This window comes from Glycine max, chromosome 8 (assembly GCF_000004515.6).
Source record: "Glycine max cultivar Williams 82 chromosome 8, Glycine_max_v4.0, whole genome shotgun sequence".
Classification (NCBI taxonomy): domain Eukaryota; kingdom Viridiplantae; phylum Streptophyta; class Magnoliopsida; order Fabales; family Fabaceae; genus Glycine; species Glycine max.
This window is the reverse complement of record NC_038244.2, coordinates 24,418,793-24,439,104: the sequence shown is the minus strand read 5'-3', so window position 1 is coordinate 24,439,104 and position 20,312 is coordinate 24,418,793. Positions and strand designations below refer to the sequence as shown.

The 20,312-nt window shown below is 40.9% G+C and overlaps 1 protein-coding gene across 1 annotated transcript; it reads right to left on the bottom strand.

The window, feature by feature from the left end:
- Nucleotides 1–256: 256 nt before the first annotated feature.
- On the bottom strand, nt 257–607 carry LOC102668715 (uncharacterized). Its single transcript, XM_006586409.1, has one exon. It carries the CDS (start codon nt 605–607, stop codon nt 257–259), a length of 351 nt encoding a protein of 116 aa, XP_006586472.1.
- Nucleotides 608–20,312: the final 19,705 nt, after the last annotated feature.

The following is a 20,312-nucleotide window of genomic DNA, read 5'->3' as shown; positions in this document are numbered from 1 at the left end:
GTTGCAACTTCTAGAACCTTCTTCTCTAGTCTCTTTTCCTCCATCACATTCACCTTCAAACAAACATTTTGATCAGGCAAAGCTTTCTCTGCATAAAACATATCAAAATTGATTTGCTGGTCTTCTATGGCCATTTGTAGTTTCCTCTTCCCCATGTCTACCACATAGCTTACGATGGACATAAAAGGTCTTCCAAGAATTAGGGGAATGCCAGCATCTTCTTCAATGTCTATCACTACAAAATCAGCTGGAAAGATCAAATGTTTGATCCTAACCAAATCTTCTTCGACACTCCATATGGTCTTATGATGGAGCGATCAGCCAACTGGAGGGTCATGCGTGTGGGCATTATCTCTATCTCTCCAAGTCGCCGACATATGGAAAGAGGCATTAAATTGATACTAGCTCCCAAGTCAATGAGAGCTTTACCCACAGAAACCTCACCAATAGAACACGGTATAGTGACACTTCCTGGATCTTTATGCTTCGGGGGAAGGATGCGCTGAATGACCACACTACAGTTGCCCTCCACAAGAATTGTGTCATTATGAATGTACCGGTTCTTCTTGGTTAGCATATCTTTCAAGAACTTAGCATAGAGTGGCATCTGTTGGAGAGCTTCTCCAAAAGGCAAAGTGATCTCCAGCTTCTTGAAGATGTCAAGAAATCTAGCTAAGTGTCGCTCTTTATCCTTCTTCGAAGGTACCAATGGATAAGGTACTTCATTGCCTTCAGCTGAAGTAATCTCTCTCTTTTTCTGTCTTGAAACCTCCCTCTTGCTCTTCTTTTTCTTCTCATCAACCTTCTCCTTTTCTTTTTCATTTTTCTTATTTTTTTTGGAGAGAGTAGTTCAGGCTTAGCGCAACATGGGCACCAATGGATATGGTACTAACATGGGCACCCCTAAACAAAATGGTTTAGCTGAAAGATTCAATAGGACCATTTTGGAGAGAGTGAGATGTATGTTTCTAAGTGCAGGATTACCCAAGATTTTTTGGGCTGAGGCAGCAATGACTGTTGTATATCTCATCAACAAGTGTCCTTTAACAACTCTGAACTTTAAAACCCCCGAGGAGATTTGGTCTGGCCATCCACCGAGTCTAAAACAGCTAAAGGTATTTGGTTGTGTTGCCTATGCTCACATCAGGCAAGACAAATTGGAACCTAGAGCTGTCAAGTGCATCTTTCTAGGATATCCTGAGGAAGTGAAAGGGTATAAGTTGTGGTGTTTGGAGGCTGGTTTTAAGAGGTGTTTAGTGAGTTGTAATGTTGTCTTCAATGAAGCTGAGATGGCCTACAAGACCAAGCTCTGCATGGTTCAGTCTAGCACTGATCAGAGTAAGGAAACTGGTTCTGAAAAATTAAATTTTAAGGTGGAGACTGAGGACAAGCATGCTAAAACACAAGTTGTTAATTGGCCTCTTGATGAAGAGAAATCTAAAGAAAAACAACAAGAAGAAGCTGGCAATATACTAGCTCGAGATAGAACCAGAAGGGAAATCAAACAACCTGAAAGGTATGGATATGCTAATCTAATAGCATTTGCTTTGGTAGCTGCCAGTGAAGTTTTAGAGGAAGATCCAAAAACTCTTAAAGTTGTCTTAGCTAGTAAGGAGAAAGAAAAATGGCTAAGTTCCATGAGTGAAGAGATTAAGTTTCTCCATGACAACTATACATTGGAATTGATTAAAAAAAAACCCTGGTTCTAGAGTGGCAGCTGCAAGTGGATCTTCAAGAAGAAAGAAGGCATCCAAGGAGTTGAACTAGATAGATTTAAAGCTAGACTTATTGCTCGAGGATTCACTCAAAAGGAGGGAATTGACTTCAATGAAGTTTTCTCTCCTAGAGTGAAACATATGTCAATCAGAATACTTATGGCTATGGTGGCAGAATTTGATCTTGTTTTAGAACAAATGCATGTGAAGACAACATTTTTGTATGGAAAGCTTGATGAGGTGATATTGATGAAACAACCTGAGGGATTTGAAGTCAGAGGTAAAGAGGATTATGTTTGAAAATTAAACAAATCCATGTATGGTTTAAAGCAATCCCCCAGGCAATGGAATAGGAGATTTGATGAATTTATGGCTCACATAAAGTTTCATAGAAGTCACTATGATAATTGTGTTTACTTCAAATTTCCTTCTAAAGTTGAGTTTGTGATATTGCTATTATATGTTGATGATATTTTGATAGCAAGTAATAGCAAGAGTAAGGTTGAGAAATTGAAATCTGAGCTGAGCAGGGAATTTGAAATGAAGGATTTGGGAGCAGCTAAGAGGATATTGGGAATAGAAATCAAACGGGATAGAAAAAAGAAATTGTTGTATCTGTCCTAGGAGTTATATCTCAGAAAAGTTCTTGAAAGATTTGGAATGTCAAATTCCAAACCTGTAACTAGTCCTATGTCTCAGCAATTTAAGCTCAGTACAAGTCAAGCACCTAAGACTCATGATAATATAATATACATGGAAGGTATTCCATACGCTAATGTTGTAGGGTCACTGATGTATGCTATGGTATGTACTCGCCCTGACATAGCACATGAAGTGAGCCTAGTAAGTAGGTTCATGGCAAATCCAGGCAAAGCACATTGGCAAGCCCTGAAATGGATACTCAGATATATCAGAGGATCACTTGGAAAAGTTTTGGTTTATGGTGGAGCTAGGAATAGAAGAAGAATAATTGTTATTGAAGGTTTTGTAGATTCTGACTATGTTGGCTGTTTAGATTCAAGGAAATCCCTCACAAGATTTGCGTTCACTACTTTTGGCACTGCAATTAGTTGGAAAGCTAGCCTTCAAAAGGTAGTGGCTTTATCAACCACTGAAGCTGAGTATATTGCTCTTACAGAAGTTATGAAAGAATCTCTGTGGCTTGAAGGCATTGCAAAGGAGCTGAAGATACAAGACGAAGTGATCACAGTATACTGTGACAGCCAAAGTGCCATTGATTTATCCAAAAAATTTGTGCATCATGAGAGGACAAAGCACATTGATATTAAGCTTCATTTTATCAGAGACGTTATTGGTCAAGGATCAGTTATAGTCACAAAGATTTCAACTGATCAAAATGCTTCCGATATGATCACAAAGGCTCTTCCAAGCAACAAATTTTTCCACTATTTGGACTTAATTCAGCTGAAGGGTGATTGAATTTTATTTCTGCAGCCACTATTTATGTTCTTGTTAATGTGTTGTTATTGAATCAAGGTGGAGAATTGTTGTATGTTGGTTCATTAACAACCATTAGTTAGTCTCTCTTAGACTTAACCAACTTAGTTATTTTTCTGTTTTTCTGTTATTTTGTTTGTCGCGACCTACCCTTCGGTGGGAAGGCGACGCGAGGCTCATAGGTGTGTCTTCCAAGGAAGGAAAACACGCGGAGTCGCCACCAACATTTATTCGAGGAAAATGTCGGAAAAACTAAAACATGTGGTCTACGAACTTTAAGTGTGAAAGGTTCGGGAGTTGTTTTTACGCATGGGGAAGTTATAAGCACCTCGCGCGTCTGTCACAAAGGACGCCAACATTTAATCAAATGTGCATTATCATGTCTTCAATTTGTTTTATTTTCCCTTTCTTATGTTTTTATGTTTTTTTATGGGCCTTTTGTATTTTTTATCTTTTTGTCGTCAACAATGGTGTTTCCCTCGCTCCTACGTATCCTCAATTGCGATGAGAAAATCAGGCCTACGTAGTTCTTTTAGAACTAAACGTTGGCTAAGTTGTTTTTATCTTTTTCGCAAGATAGATTTTAATTGAACAAAGGTCATTTAAAGCGATGGACCATTAAACAATCTTTTGATTTTGAAGGAGAGAAACGTTAATGCATTGGACCATTAATGATCTCTTGTTTTTGGAAGGAGAGAAACATTAAGGCATTGGACCATTAACGATCTCTTGGTTGTGAAAGAAGAGAAACGTTAAGGCATTGGACCATTAACGATCTCTTGTTTTTTTTTAAAAGGGATGGTCGACAAAAGCAAGACTTTTGCTCCTATGTATCCTCGATTTGTGGTGAGGAACTCAGACCTACGTAGTTCTTGCCAAAAAGCGATAAAGTTATGTGTTGATTTTATGCTTTTGAACGGTCCATGTTAACCGATAAAAGCAAAGAGGACCGTTTAAGGCATTGGACCTTAAAACGGGTTTAAGTGACTTTTGCGGACAAAGCTTGATTTGTGAATTGATTTTAGCCTTAGCTTCACTTTGGTTATTAGTAATTTCATTCAAGGAAACTTTCAAAGAAAAACGTCTGATTGATTTTTTTTATTATGTTATTCAAAGATATTTTGATTATTTTATTATATTTTTTCAAAGATAGTTTGATTATTTTATTATATTTTTTCAAAGATATTTTGATTATTTTATTATTATTTTTGCCTTTTTTATTTAATCGAGGTTACAGCGTGAACGATCGGTTGGATTTGATTTTAACAATGATTAAACGAGATTACAACACAAATGATCGGTTGAAATTCATTTTATCAATTATTTGGCGAGATAACGGCTTAAATAAACGGTGAAAAGCTCATTAAAAGTGGAAGAAAATAATATCAAAGTAAACGAGATGAAGAATGAAAGCGAACAAAACAAGAATGAATTGAAAGCCTCGGATTCAAAAACTTACCGGTTGAAGAACGAAGAACGACGAAGAACGGCGGAAAATCCTCAATGATTCGCTCACAAAAACGTCTCGGAAGCGTTACGAAAGCAACTCGGCTTGGATTTCCTTCCTTTTTCACTTTTTTCGCTAAAAAAAACTAAAATACACAACATAAAGGTCAGGGACCCTTGAAACTTAGCCTCCTCCCCCTATTTATAGGAGAAAAGGGGAGGTAGTTACTGCCCAGAGGCTTCCTGAGGAAGATTTTTGAGCGCACCCTCTTTTGATAAGTTCACCCCCTCCAGAGGCTTCCTGAAGAAGTTTCCTGAGCGCACCCCCTAATTGATAAGTTCACACCCACCTTCCAGAGTGTTCTAGATGAAGTTTGCTGAGCGCACCCCCGTGTTTAATAAGTGCACCCCCCCTCTGAGTTGCTTACTACTTAAGTTTCCTTAGTGCACCCCATAACTGATAAGTTCATCCCCCCTCTAGGTTGCTTACTGATTAAGTTTCCTGAGAACACCCCCCATTTGATTAGTTCACCGCACCTTCCAGAGCGTTCTAGATGAAGTTTCTTGAGCGCACCCCCTGTATTTGATAAGTTCACCCCCTGCTTTTGTGTTTTGGCTGTTTTCTTTCTGAAACGTTCTGAAACTTTACGGATTCCATGGCAATGGGTATTAAACATTTTGAAGTGGTCAAATGGAGGTCGCATGCCGACAAACAATGGTCCTCGGACGAGATTAGGGTATGACAGTTGCCCTTTACTTATCTTTTATTGGAGATAAAAGGGAAGTAAAGATAAGACACTAATTTCGTTCTAGCTAAATCCTTACCTGACCGACCAATAGCTCTGTTAGTGAAAACCATGACGTCTTCGATGCTATCGGACTCGATCGTTTCTGGACAGTAGAAGAGGTTGTTGGTGCATCATCTTACTTGATTGTCCTTGGATAACAAAAAGTATCTGCAGAAAAAATCTCAAAAACATGATTAGAAACAGACAACTATCATCATCCTAGATATCACTGGACTTGCTCTTCTTGGGAGGATAAAAGGACTATGATAGCCTTCGAGTAACAAAAACAAGTGTGTGGAAAACCAAAAGGTATCTCTGCATGCTACCGGACCTCTCACTAGTCAGAGTAACAGAATTGTGTTTGTACGGATAACCACTTGGGGTATTTCTGCCTGCTACCCGATGCATGGGTCAGGATTAACAGATATTGTCTTTGTACGGATAACCACTTGGGGTATTTCTGCTTGCCACCTGACACATGGGTCAGGATCAGCAAATGTTGTGCTTGTACGGATAACCGCTGGGTATATCCGCCTGCCACCTGACGCATGGGTCAGGATTAACAGATGTTGTCTTTGTATGGATAATCACTTGGGTATATCCATCTACCACCTGACGGTATGGATAATCACTTGGCTATATCCGCCTGCCACCTGACGCATGGGTCAGGATCAACAGATGTTGTCCTTTTATGGATAATGTTGTTTTTTTTACGGATAATCACTTGGGTATATCCGCCTGCCACCTGACGCATGGGTCAGGATCAACAGATGTTGTCTTTGTACGGATAATCACTTGGGTATATCTGTCTGGCACCTAACGAATGGGTCAGGATCAACAGATGTTGTCTTTGTACGGATAATCACTTGGGTATATCCGTCTGGCACCTGACGCATGGGTCAGGATCAGCAGATGTTGTCTTTGTACGGATAATCACTTGGGTATATCCGCTTGGCACCTGACGCATAGGTCAGGATTAGCAGATGTTATCTTTGTACGGATAATCACTTGGGTATATCCACCTGCCCCCTGACGCATAGGTCAGGATCACCAGATGTTGTCTTTGTACGGATAATCACTTGGGTATATCCGCCTGCCACCTGACACATTGGTCAGGATCAATAGATGTTGTCTTTGTACGGATAATCACTTGGGTATATTCGCCTGGCACCTGATGCATGGGTCAGGATCAGCAGATGTTGTCTTTGTACGGATAATCACTTGGGTATATTCGCCTGCCCCCTGACGCATGGGTCAAGATCAGCAGATGTTGTGAGACCAAAAGAGTCTTGGCCAAAAGATGCTGACATCTTTGGGAAAGGCGCAGATGACCACATTGGTCTCCGCTTGTCAATCAGACTTGGGGTCTCCAAATGACGAGGTGCAGATAATCGTAAGGCGTCTCTGCATGCTATCGGACTCACGGGTCCCGATAGCAGGATGGGGTGGTCGACAAAAGCGGGCTTTTGCTCCTACGTATCTTTAATTTGAGATGAGGAACTCAGACCTACGGAGTTCTTGTGAAAGCGGTGTGAGACTAAAATAGTCTCGGCATTCTTTCACTAAAATGCGAACATGCTTTATTAAAGAAACAAAAACCTCCAACTGATCAAAGCAACATATAATTTTTGGAGAAAAACAATGTGTTTATTGGGGAAGGAGAGTATGCTGATAAAATTTTCCCATAACCACAAATGAGATTTTGGATGTTAGCGTTTCGTTTCTAAACAACCATTTAGAGGAAACATCGGGTTCAACTGAAATAGAAAGAAACCACTCAAAGTGTATCAATCTCACACAGGCAAGTGTTTTATCCTAATTCTGAACCATAGATATGTCATGACTTGACTTTGCAAATCATTTCCTATCAAATCAAAAATTACATGCGTGATCATGGATCAATAGGACCTTTTTGGGAATAGTGTTTTTGGTGGGAAATTTGGCTCTAAGTGTTTTGGCCTTTCCCTTTTCTGTTTTTGTTTAGTGCGGGGCAAGAAAGTCATTAGCGCATAGGATTTTGGTTGGTAACCAAAGGGAGAGGACTACTTCAAGTCGTGGTTTCCTTTATTTCCTTATTTGGTTATGGCTATTTTGTATTGTTTGGATATTTGTCTGGTCCGAAGACCCTTCTACATAATTCTTTCATTTTCTTCCGATCTTTGATCAGGGATTTTCTTTTTCACTTTGTTTTCTTCTGAACTTTGACCGGGAACTTTTTTTTCTTTTGTTTTCTTCCGATCTTTGATCGGGAACTTTTTTCTTTTTTGTTTTCTTCCGATCTTTGATCAGGAACTTTCTTTTTCTTTTTTTGTTTTCTTCCAAGGGCGAGGATGGAAATTCTCATCCCGGGTCAAGGTTTATGGTGTGTTAGGATTTTGGCTCAAAGCTTGTAGAACGGCTGGACATGATATATGTCAGGGTGTTGGTTTAGCCAGCGGTTCAGGGATAAAGGAATATCCCACATTATTTCCATGACACGCGTGCAACAATGATGATTCAGAAATTTTATGCAAAACTTGTCATGCATGCACCTATGTGGACACTCAAGCATCAAGTTTTGTGGTCATGTGACACTAGGGCTCAAGATTCATTTTTCCTATTTAAGTCAATCCAGTGTTTCCAAAACATGCTCTTTTATCAATTCATGCATTCATCCGAGTCCATTTTGGGTGTTCGGGAAAATTTTCACAGCATTCACCCTTCAGGTGTATACATATTTTTTCAACAAAACACTTTTGTGTTTTGATCAGTGAATCTTTTTCAAAGAAAGAGTTGGAGATTATTTCTTTTTGAAAGCATCTTGGCTTTTTAGTCAAAAAATATATTTTTTGTTCTTGTTTGTTTTTGTTGTTTTTTTGTTTCGGCCATTTTTCAAAAGATTAAAAACAGCTCGTAACCTAGGCACGGTTGATACCCGAGATTACATTTTATTGAAAAAAGGCGTGTGAATGAACGTACACCAGACTTACACACATTTTTGTGTTTTGGACAAATCATCGTAAAGTAAGTACAACCATATGCCAAAAGCGGTAAATTACTCACAATGCGACGGATAACTGCATGTTCAGTTCAATCACAATGGACATAATAATTGGAAGCAGATAATGTCATATCACAAGGGAAATAATAGAATAACAAAATAACTATAAGCAGTAATGAAGGATAAATCACAAGTTTGGCGATCCTGGTTGTATGGCTCCGCCTCCTCCAAGGAAGTGCGAAAATTCATCATCCCTCAGCAGCCCCTGTCTCTGTCTGAGGAATGACCATCCCTTGATGGCCTCGAAATGCTATTGATGTTCTGTGCTCTGGAATCAGTGTTTGTCAAAGCCTATGTCGGCTTGTGGGGCCGCACCGAAACCCTCTTCAATGATGCCCTTCTTGGACCGCTTCACGGGGAGCTTCTTCATAGCCAATTCTAGGTTGCCTCCTAGTAGCACTTCTTTAATGTCTTGAGCCGGACGCGTGATGACTTGTCGATCACCAGCCTAGTACTTTTGCTTACCTTTGGCTTTGGACTTGGTCGCTTGCTGGTCGGCCATGTGTCATAGGCAATGCTCTAGCCTTTTGTGGATGAGCTGAGGTGAACTCTGGAGGTGGTGGCGGTGCGTCTGCAGCCCGCTGCTAGTCGTCCCCAAGCTGTTGTGATGCCTCGCCCTGTGCCTGCTGATCAAGGCCGTACCCGAATCAAATAAACATGAAAATGCAGTAACTAGGAAGTGATCCTAGGTCGTTTCCCAACGAGCAGTGACAAGCCAAATGTTCATAATATACTTGCAGTAACAGTAACGATGGGGGGGGGGGGTTTGGTTGTTTGGTAATTAAAGAGCAGAACAAATAAAATGGAATACGAAACTACTAATATTAAAAACGGGTTGTTTCCTCTGATTCAGAAGCCACTCTCTTATCCTGGGTTATGGAGAATTCGTCCCTAACAGTCAACCACTTAATCCAACCCTATTTCAATTTACTAAGCGAAAATCAACTTAGGGTTTTCAATACGTGATTAGGCACCACATACACCAGTTAGCCCTTCGTCCATTATGCATGAACGCAAGTTAGGCTCAGAGGCAATTAATCGAACACGAAGCGTGCACTGATTAATATTCACGAAATTGGGATAACTGGTGAAGGGAAAACTGCCAGGAAACCACATTACAAATGAAACCTCAAAGTGAGTTGGGCTTCGTCCTCAAAAGGAAACAACACCAGAAAATCTAGCCTTCCATGGATTCAAACAGAAAACGCAAATGAAACATGAAGCAGAAACGTAAATGAACAGAAACGTAAATGAAAGTAGAAGAAGAAGCAAGAATGAACTCGTAATTAGAAGCAGAAAACGGAAATTTGCATTAAGAACGAAAACTGTAACAAGGGAACAGAAAAACGTGAAAACCTAAAACCAAAGCTCTGAATAATGAAAATAGCATAGCAGAATAGAATGCCCTGCACGAATCCCAAGGCAGCTATTTAAAAAGAGTCACTCAAAGTCACTGGGCCCTATTACAATACTCTGGCCCAAAACGAAATAAACACTGAACAACATAAAATAAAATTGCGAAATTTCCTAATTAGAAATTAACTAAGGTAAGCGCTGCTTTATTTGCCCTCTTCAAGTCCACAACCAAAATCCGGATTAAGCCCAATGTTTCATTAATTCCTGAAATTAGATTAAAAACATCAAATTAGCTAAATGAGCCCAAATAATAAAACTGCCTAATTAATTGACAATTAAGACCAATCAATAATTAAAATGGTGCAAAAAGGGTTTAGAAAATAGAAGAAAGTGATGGCACATCAAAACCCCCCATACTTAGCCTTTTGCACTCCTGGGCAAAATGAAACAAAGAACAAAATCCAAGGATATCAAAGGGAGACAAACAAAAACATTCACATATTTCTCAATGAACATCAAGGAATGAAAGGAATGGGTAACATCTAACATAAGGAGATCCAAAAAGTCAAGACATTCATGAAAATCATCCAAGCAACCCAATCATGGCAAAATAGTTAATCAGCTCAAGAATGAAAAGTGATAAAGCCTCACAAGATATACACTCTATCTCTCAAGTGTCTAGGCTACTATTTACCCTCAAAGCACCCATGAAAGCAAACACCACATAAACTTGGCAAGATTCTAAAATTGACAATCAACCCATAAACACAAGCACATGAGGATCAAAAGGTCTTTTAAGGTTGTAATGGGGCCAAGGACAAGGTATGGAGAAATATGGAATAAGTGGCTAAATCCCAAAGGAATAGAGGAGCAAAGGGGAATAAGTGCATATTAAGAAAAAAATAAGAAAATAAAAAGAAGTAAAGATAAAAATTAAACATGAAGAGTAGAACCAAGAGTTTCATCATTCTTGTGCCATTCAAGATCTTATTCACTCAACTTTATTGCTTTTCTTTTTCTTTTTTCGAATTTTTTTTTTTTGAATTTTTTTTTTTTTTTTTACTCTTTAGCCTTTGAGAAACAACATTTCATTCAGCATGTTCAACATTTAACCAATATACAATGTACATCAAGTATGGCCCAAAATACATCATGAAGCATAGCCAACAAAACAAGTTGTCCAATGAAACAAAAACCCCCCACACTTATTCCCAAAACAATTCCAAAGCTCCAAAATTCCTTAAGGATATGGTAATATCATGGTTTTTCACTTAAGGCTTGTAGTGAGCTTCAAAACAAGGAAAGGGAAACAAGGCTCAAAAGGGCTATCAAAGGAATTAATTCAAGGTAAGTCCATTTGGCTAGAAGCTTATAAGAACAAAATTGCCTTAATCATTTCCAAATATGCATGTGAATTAGGACGCATCAACAAGAATCAAGCCAAGGCTATTGTGCAAGCAATCAATGGGGCAAAACACACCAAATGATTATAATGATGGATGGCTCAAATTCTCACAAAGGTAAAATCATCACTTTCAAATTGAGCTTTCAAAACTATCATGACATGTAGAGAAGAATCAAGGATTTCAAGTCACAAAATGTCAAGAACTTTTATTTTCAAAACAATTACCCATTTCTTGAACATATCCTATAATTCAAAGAAAAACATGCAAAGTCGTACGTGCACACGAAATTGACCCAAAATATTAAACTGAAAATCCGACGAAACTAACAACATTATTAAATTAACACAACTAACAAATTAACAAAACCAACAAAACAAGCAAAACCAAAGAACACTCCCCCCCATACTTAAACAACACATTGTCCTCAATGTTGCACAATTAAAAGATTAAAAACAATTAAATCATCAAAGAGAATCGAACAAGTGTAATAAAAGCAAAGAAGGAGATAGGAAAAGAAAAACTCCCTAAGTCATGGTGGAGGAAGAGTAGGGTGGAGTAAGGAAGTCTCTTCCACCACTACGTCCACTAAAGAAGGGTTCGTGAGGAATGGCTTAAGTCGATGTCCGTTGACCTTGAAGCTCTTGTTTGTGGAGTCGCTTTTGATCTCAACTGTACCATACGGAAAAACATTAGTAACAACAAAAGGACCAATCCACTTAGACCTCAACTTACCACTCATGAGTCCAAGCCTAGAATTATACAATAACACTTTTTGCCCAACCACGAAGTCTTTTTTAACTATCATGCTATCATGGAACTTCTTGGTCTTTTCTTTGTAGAACTTGGCATTCTCGTAGGCTTCTAGGCGGTTTTCATCTAACTCACTCAGTTGCAACTTCCTTTCCTCGCCAGCTTGATCCATAGAGAAGTTGCAAGTCTTCACTGCCCAGTATGCTTTGTGCTCAATTTCCACTGGAAGATGACATGCCTTTCCAAAGACAACCCAATAAGGAGACATTCCTATGGGTGCTTTGTAGGCAGTCCGATGTGCCCAGAGAGCATCATCAAGCCTGGTACTCCAATCTTTCCTGCTTGGCTGCACAATCTTCTCTAGAATTCTCTTGATTTCCCTGTTAGAAATTTCTGCCTGTCCATTAGTCTGGGGGTGGTATGGTGTGGATACCCTATGTACCACCCCGTACTTTTTAAGCAGGGCATGCATTGTCCTGTTGCAAAAATGGGTTCCTTGATCACTAACAATTGCTTTAGGTACTCCAAACCTGCAAAACAGATTAGACCTGACAAAGTTTGCGACAACTTTAGCATCATTAGTTCTAGTGGGCTTGGCTTCCACCCATTTTGAAACATAATCAACTGCAAGGAGAATATAAACATAACCAAAAGAGACAGGAAAAGGACCCATGAAATCTATACCCCAGACATCAAACACCTCACAGAATAGCATAGGTTGCTGAGCCATTTGTTGTCGCCATGTAAGTGTATTTCCTGCTCTCTGACACTGCTCACAAGTGCTGCAGATCTTCCACGCATCTTTAAAGATGGTGGGTCAATAAAAACCACAATCAAGCACTTTGCGAGCTGTCCTTTGAACACCCAGATGACCTCCCGGTGCGGAAGAATGACAGAACTGCAGGACTGAGTCAGTCTCATGATCTGGAATGCACCGTCTAATGACCTGCACAATTTCCACAAGTAGGGGTCATCCCAAATAAAATGCTTAGCATCACTTTTAATCTTATCTTTTTGGGCCTTAGATGCTAAGGGAGGAAAAACAGAGGCAACTAAATAATTGACAATGTTAGCAAACCAGGGAGTAGAAAGAGAGTCAAAAATACTATACAATACATACAAATGATCATCCGGGAAATCATCCCGAATAGGTGAATCTACATCAGAGACACGTTCGATCCGACTCAAATGATCAGCAACTAGATTTTGTGCTCCGCTCCTATCACGGATCTCCAAGTCAAACTCTTGGAGCCAGAGCATCCATCGGATCAACCTAGGCTTAGAATCAGCCTTCTTCAACAAGTACTTTAGAGCTGCATGGTCAGTATAAACAATAATGCGAGTACCAAGCAAATAAGATCGAAATTTTTCAAGAGCAAAAACTATGGCTAGAAGCTCTTTCTCAGTAGTAGTATAATTTGCTTGGGCAGCATCTAAAGTCCTAGAAGCATAATATATCACCCTGGGCAATTTATCAATTTTCTGAGCAAGGACAGCCCCCAATGCATAATTTGATGCATCACACATAAGCTCAAAAGGGGCTGTCCAATCGGGTGCCTGGATGATGGGGGTGGTAGTCAACGCTCTTTTGAGGCAATCAAAAGCCTCTTTGCATCTGTCATTAAAGTCAAACTCCACCTCCTTTTGCAACAAGTTGGACAGTGGAAGGGCTACTTTGCTAAAATCCCTTATAAAGCGCCTGTAGAATCCTGCATGACCAAGAAAAGATCGCACCTCTCGCACACAAGAGGGGTAAGGCAATTGTGAAATAACAGATATTTTTGCAGGATCTACTTCAATACCCTTATTGGAAATAATGTGGCCTAAAACTATACCTTGCTCAACCATAAAATGACATTTTTCAAAATTTAGAACAAGGTTAGTTTCAATGCATCTATTCAAAACTTTTTCCAAACTATTCAAACAACCATCAAAAGAGGATCCATATACAGTGAAATCATCCATAAACACCTCTATGCAATTTTCTAAAAAATCACTGAAAATACTAATCATGCATCGCTGGAAGGTACCAGGGGCATTGCACAGGCCGAAAGGCATCCTCCTATAAGCAAAAGTGCCGAAGGGGCAGGTGAATGTGGTCTTTTCCTGATCCTCAGGAGCAATAGTAATTTGCATATAACCAGAAAAACCATCAAGGAAACAGTAGTGGGATTTACCTGCCAGGCGTTCAAGCATCTGGTCAATGAATGGCAGGGGAAAATGGTCCTTTTTGGTAACCTGGTTCAGCCTCCTATAGTCAATGCAGACTCTCCAACTGTTCTGCACCCGAGTAGGAATCAGCTCCTCCTTCTCATTTCTGATCACTGTGAGGCCAGTCTTTTTCGGGACTACCTGGACGAGACTCACCCATTGGCTGTCGGAGATAGGATAAATGATTCCAGCTTGCAAAAGCTTGGTTATCTCCTTCTTCACTACATCAAGAATCACCGGGTTGAGTCTTCTCTGTGGCTGTCTTACTGGTTTAGCTCCATCCTCTAAATTTATTCGATGCATACATGTGGATGGGCTAATACCAGGAATGTCCGCCAGGGTCCAGCCTATAGCCTTCTTATGCTTCTTGAGAACTGACAACAACTTCTCCTCTTGATCATCAGCAAGGGAGGCAGATATAATCACTGGAAATCTCTTGCTATCATCCAAGTAAGCGTATTTTAAATTTGATGGTAGAGGCTTCAATTCTGGTGTGGTCGGCTGGACAGTGGTAGAAGGAGATGGTTTCTCAGCCTTTACCTCATAAAGAAAGTCAGAGGTATGTGTACTTCCTGAAACATGGTTAGTCCTATCTGACTCTATAAAATCAATCTCAAGAGGTAAAACACCACCACCAGGCATGCAATCAATATCACTCTCAGATTCACTCTCAGCATCAAATCCAGACATATGATCAAGTACAATTTCAGACTCAATGCATGAAGAGTGAGAGGCATGAAGATTAGAATAAAGATCAGTCATGTATTCATCAACAACATGGTCAATTATTTCAGCACGAAATGCAGAAAGATCTTCAGATGGGTATTTCATAGCATCCAGAATATTAAAATGAACAGTTATATCACCAAACTCCATGGACAGTGTGCCTGCATAAACATCTATCTTAGTTCTAGCAGTTTTCATAAAGGGTCTGCCTAGAATGATGGGAACTGATCCTTGAGAAAATCCATCTTCCATATTCAAGATATAAAAATCAACAGGGAAAATCAGTTCACCAACTCTAACTAAGACATCTTCTATGAAACCAACAGGATAGGCAACACTTCTATTAGCTAAATGAATTACCACATCAGTTGACTACAAGGGACCTAGAGATAGAGAATTAAAAATCGACAGAGGCATAACACTAACAGAGGCTCCTAAATCTAGCATGGCATTGTCAAGCTTACTATTCCCTATAATACAAGGTATGCTGAATGTACCTGGATCTTTGCATTTTTCAGGAATTTGAGGAACAGATTTACCAATCAATGCGGAGACATTTCTGCCCATGCTAATTCGTTCACTTCCTTTAAGCTTCCGCTTATTAGTGCACAACTCCTTCAAGAATTTGGCATATCTTGGAATTTGCTTTATTGCATCCAACAGAGGTATGTTTACCTCTACTTTTCTAAATGTTTCCAAGATCTCTTTCTCTGCCTCTTCCATTTTTTTGTTGGAAACTGCTCTTGGAGGGAATGGAAGAGGGGGAATGTGCTGCTTCTGCAAATCAGAATTACCTGTGGAAGAAGATTCACCTGCACAGAAATTGTTAGGTAGACTTTTGTCATCACCTTTTTCTGGAATAGAGTGAAGTTTGGCAGGTTCATTTGCAGATGAGGAAGGTGCTACGGGTTGAGGTCCTTGACACTGCTTTCCCGACCTCAATGAAATGGCACTGACATTTTTGGAATTTTAGACAGCTTGAGAAGGCAGCTTGTCAGAATTCTGGGACTGTTGTTGATTCAATTAGGTAGCTAATTGTCCCATCTGATTGGTTAAGCTCTAAATGGAGGCTTTGGTCTCTTGCTGAAACTGCATGTTCTGCATAGTCATTTGCCTCACAAGTTCTTCGAGGAAAGGTTATGGAGGGGCCTCAACTGTTGGCTGTTTCTGGGGTTGTTGCTGTTGTTGGATTGGTGGAGGAATGTATGGTCTGCTTGGGCCAGCAGCATTTTGGAAGGAAGGAGCAGGCTGCTGTTGTTGTTGCTGAGGGCTGGGCCATCTGAGGTTAGGGTGATTCCTCCATCCAGGGTTGTATCTGTTGCTGGAAAGGTCATAATTGCTCTGCTGTGGTTGATTTTGCTGCTGAGGTTGAGGAGGTCTATTGTAAATATTTGCAGCATAAGCTTCAGGCTGCTCAATTGCTCCAGGTTGCTGCATGGAAGGGCAAAGGTCTGTATGGTGGTCAGCAGAGGAGCCCAAACCACAAACCCTTGCGACAGGTACAGATTTCTGATTCAAGGCCAGCTGGGTTACCAAGTTGATCAACGCATCCAGTTTGCCTTCAAGCTTCTTAGTTTCAGATGATGCAAATGGGTTTGTAGCTACCTGTCGCAACCTACCCTTCAGCGGGAGGGCGACGCGTGACTCGCGGGATGCGTGTTCCACGAAAGGAATACTCGCGGAGTCGCCACCAACGTTTATTTGAGGAAAACGTCGGAAAAACCGGAAAAGACGCGATCTACGAACTTTTAAGTGAAAAGGTTCGGGAGTTGTATTTACGCACGGGGAAGGTATTAGCACCCCACACGTCCGTCCCAAGGGACGGCAGCCTTTAATCGAATGTGCAAACATGACTTTGATTTTTATGTTCCCTTTTATGTCCTTATATCCTTTATATCCTTTTTATATTTTTTTCTTTTTGTGGTCGACAAGGGTGTTTCCCTTTGCTCCTACGTATTCCTCAATTTGCGATGAGGAAATCAGACCTACGTAGTTCTTTCGGAACAAAGTGTTTGGTTAAGTTTGTTTTTGTCTTTTTTGCAAAATATGTTTTTATTTGAACAAAAGGTCATTTAAGGTGTTGGACCATTAAGCGGTCTTTTGATTTTGAAAGGTGAGAAACGTTAAGGCGTTGGACCATTAACGATCTCTTGTTTTTGAAAGGAGAGAAACGTTAAGGCATTGGACCATTAACGATCTCTTGGGGTGGTCGACAAAAGCGGGGCTTTTGCTCCTACGTATCCTCAATGAGGAACTCAGACCTACGTAGTTCTTTCTTATCAAGTGATTCTTTTTTACTTAAGTGGTGATCATTTTAAGGCGTTGGACTTTAGAAATGATCCATTTTACTTAGTGAGGAAATGAAATGACAAACTTCAAAAGCCTATTTTTGTGGACGAGCTTGACTAGGCGAGTTGATTTTAGCCTTAGTTTCACTTTAGTTATTAATCAATTCGATTAAGAATGAGAAATCCCAAAGAGAAAATGTCCGATTGATTTTCCACTTTATTTTACTAAAAGATGTCTTTTTGATTATTATATTATTTTTTTACCTCTTTTTGATTTCCAACGTGGTTACGACACGACCGAACGGTCGGAATTTAATTTAACCGAAGTTTAATGGATAATACAATTCAAACGTTCGGTGGAAATTTATTTTATTTTTAAGTTAAGCGAGAAATGACTTAAGTAAAATGGCTTAAGCACGTCAACAGGGGGTATAAAAAGTAAACAAAACGAGAATAAAAATGCACGAAACACAATGTGGACCGCTACGGGTACATAGAATGAATCGAAAAGCTTGGTTCGAGGTACTTACCCGTTGAAGATCGAAGAACGATGAAGAACGAATGAAGAACGTCGAAGAACGGTTCAAACCTTTGCGAGATTCCTCACGGAAAACGTTACGGAAACGTTTCGGAAGCGCCTCGGCTTAGATTTTCTTCACGGAAACAATTTTTCCAAGCAAATTCGAAAGAGAGAGAAGTGCCAAAGGGGCTGGACCCCTTCCTTCTTCATTTCCTCCCCTATTTATAGCAAAATAGGGGAGGTGGTTGCCGCCCAGCTCGCCCAGGCGAGCTCAGCTCGCCCAGGCGAGCAGGGTTGCTTCCTCCAGAAGCAACCGCCTTCTGGAGGAATCTTCTGGAGGGCCCAAATGGGCCTGGGTGCTATTTGCACCCCCATTTTTACTAAGTACACCCCCCTCTGCTGTTTTTTGGTGATTCTTTTTTCGTAAAGTTACGGAAACTTACGAATTTCGTAACGATACTTGTTTTCTTTCCGTAATGTTACGGAACCTTGCGGATTACATAATCATCCCCTTTTTGACTTACGGAATGTTACGGAACCTCACTTAATTATGCAACGATGCTTCCATTTGATTTCCGATGTGTCACGGAAACTTACGGATTGTGCATCAACATCTTTTTGGTTTTTCGGCATGTCCTGGAATTTCATAAATTGCCTAATGATGGGTGCCAAGCACCTCACAAGGACCAAAGAATGGTCGCATGTCATCAAGCAAAGGTCCCCGGACGAAATTAGGGTATGACAGTTGCCCCTCTTTACTTGTCTTTTATTGGAGATAAAAGAAAAGTAAAGATAAGACACTAATTTCGTCCCTCTCGATTTGACGAGAGTCGCGGGTGACCATAAAATCTCCACATGCAAATGACTTGTTGTTCCCAGAATTTCACAAATTGCCTAATGATGGGTGCCAAGCACCTCACAAGGACCAAAGAATGGTCGCATGTCACCAAGCAAAGGTCCCCGAAAATCAGTGTATGACACTAATTTCGCTCCTCTCGGTTGACGAGAGTCGCGGGTGACCGTGACTTGTCGTTCCTAGGATTTCACAAATTGCCTAATGATGGGTGCCAAGCACCTCACAAGGACCAAAGAATGGTCGCATGTCATCAAGCAAAGGTCCCCGAAAATCAGTGTATGACACTAATTTCGCTCCTCTCGGTTGACGAGAGTCGCGGGCGACCATGAAATTTCCGCATGTAAATGACTTTGTTGTTCCCGGAGGAACAAAAGGTGCAGAAGACTGTGTCAGTCCCTGCATGCTATCAAGCGTTCTGTCTTACAGATAGCAAAAGAATGGGTGCGAATAACCATAAGGTATCTCCGCGTATCATGGGTGCAGAATGACCAAACTTGGTCTCTGCTTGTCATCGGGCCCGCCGCCTCTGGATGACAAAAGGGTGCGAATAACCATAAGGTATCTCCGCGTATCATGGGTGCAGAATGACCAAACTTGGTCTCTGCTTGTCATCGGGCCCGCCGCCTCTGGATGACAAAAGGGTGCGAATAACCATAAGGTATCTCCGCGTATCATGGGTGCAGAATGACCAAACTTGGTCTCTGCTTGTCATCGGGCCCGCCGCCTCTGGATGACAAAAGGGTGCGAATAACCATAAGGTATCTCCGCGTATCATGGGTGCAGAATGACCAAACTTGGTCTCTGCTTGTCATCGGGCCCGCCGCCTCTGGATGACAAAAGGGTGCGGATAACCGTAAGGTATCTCCGCGTATCATGGGTGCAGAATGACCAAACTTGGTCTCTGCTTGTCATCGGGCCCGCCGCCTCTGGATGACAAAAGGGTGCGAATAACCATAAGGTATCTCCGCGTATCATGGGTGCAGAATGACCAAACTTGGTCTCTGCTTGTCATCGGGCCCGCCGCCTCTGGATGACAAAAGGGTGCGGATAACCGTAAGGTATCTCCGCGTATCATGGGTGCAGAATGACCAAACTTGGTCTCTGCTTGTCATCGGGCCCGCCGCCTCTGGATGACAAAAGGGTGCGCGTCACATGACCTCAGGGTCAGTATGACAAAGATTATGGGGCGGCCGACAAAAGCAAAGCTCTTGCTCCTACGTATCCTCCAATGAGGAACTCAGACCTACGTAGTTCTGGATAACTTGTGAGACTTGGAAAGTCTCCATCGGAAAATGCTGACATCTCCGGAAAGGGCGCAGATGACCATATTGGTCTCTGCTCGTGAATCACACTTGGGGTCACTGAATGACGAGGTGCGGATAACCGTAAGGTGTCTCCGCGGGCTACCAGCTCTTGAGTCATGGCGACAAAAGGCGGTGTGGTCGACAAAAGCGAGGCTCTTGCTCCTACGTATCCTCCAATGAGGAACTCAGACCTACGTAGTTCTGGACAACTTGTGAGACTTGAAAAAGTCTCGGTGTTTTCTCCACTAAAATGCAAACATGCTTTAGCAAAGAGACAAATATTCCAACTGATTTAGAGCAGCATATGCTTTTTTGAGTGACAAACAATGCGCCTACCAGGGAAGGAGAGTCTGCTGATGGGATCCCCCATAACCATAAATGAGATCTTGGATGTTAGCATTTCGTTTCTAAATGACCATTTAGAGGAAACACTGGGTTCGACAAAAAT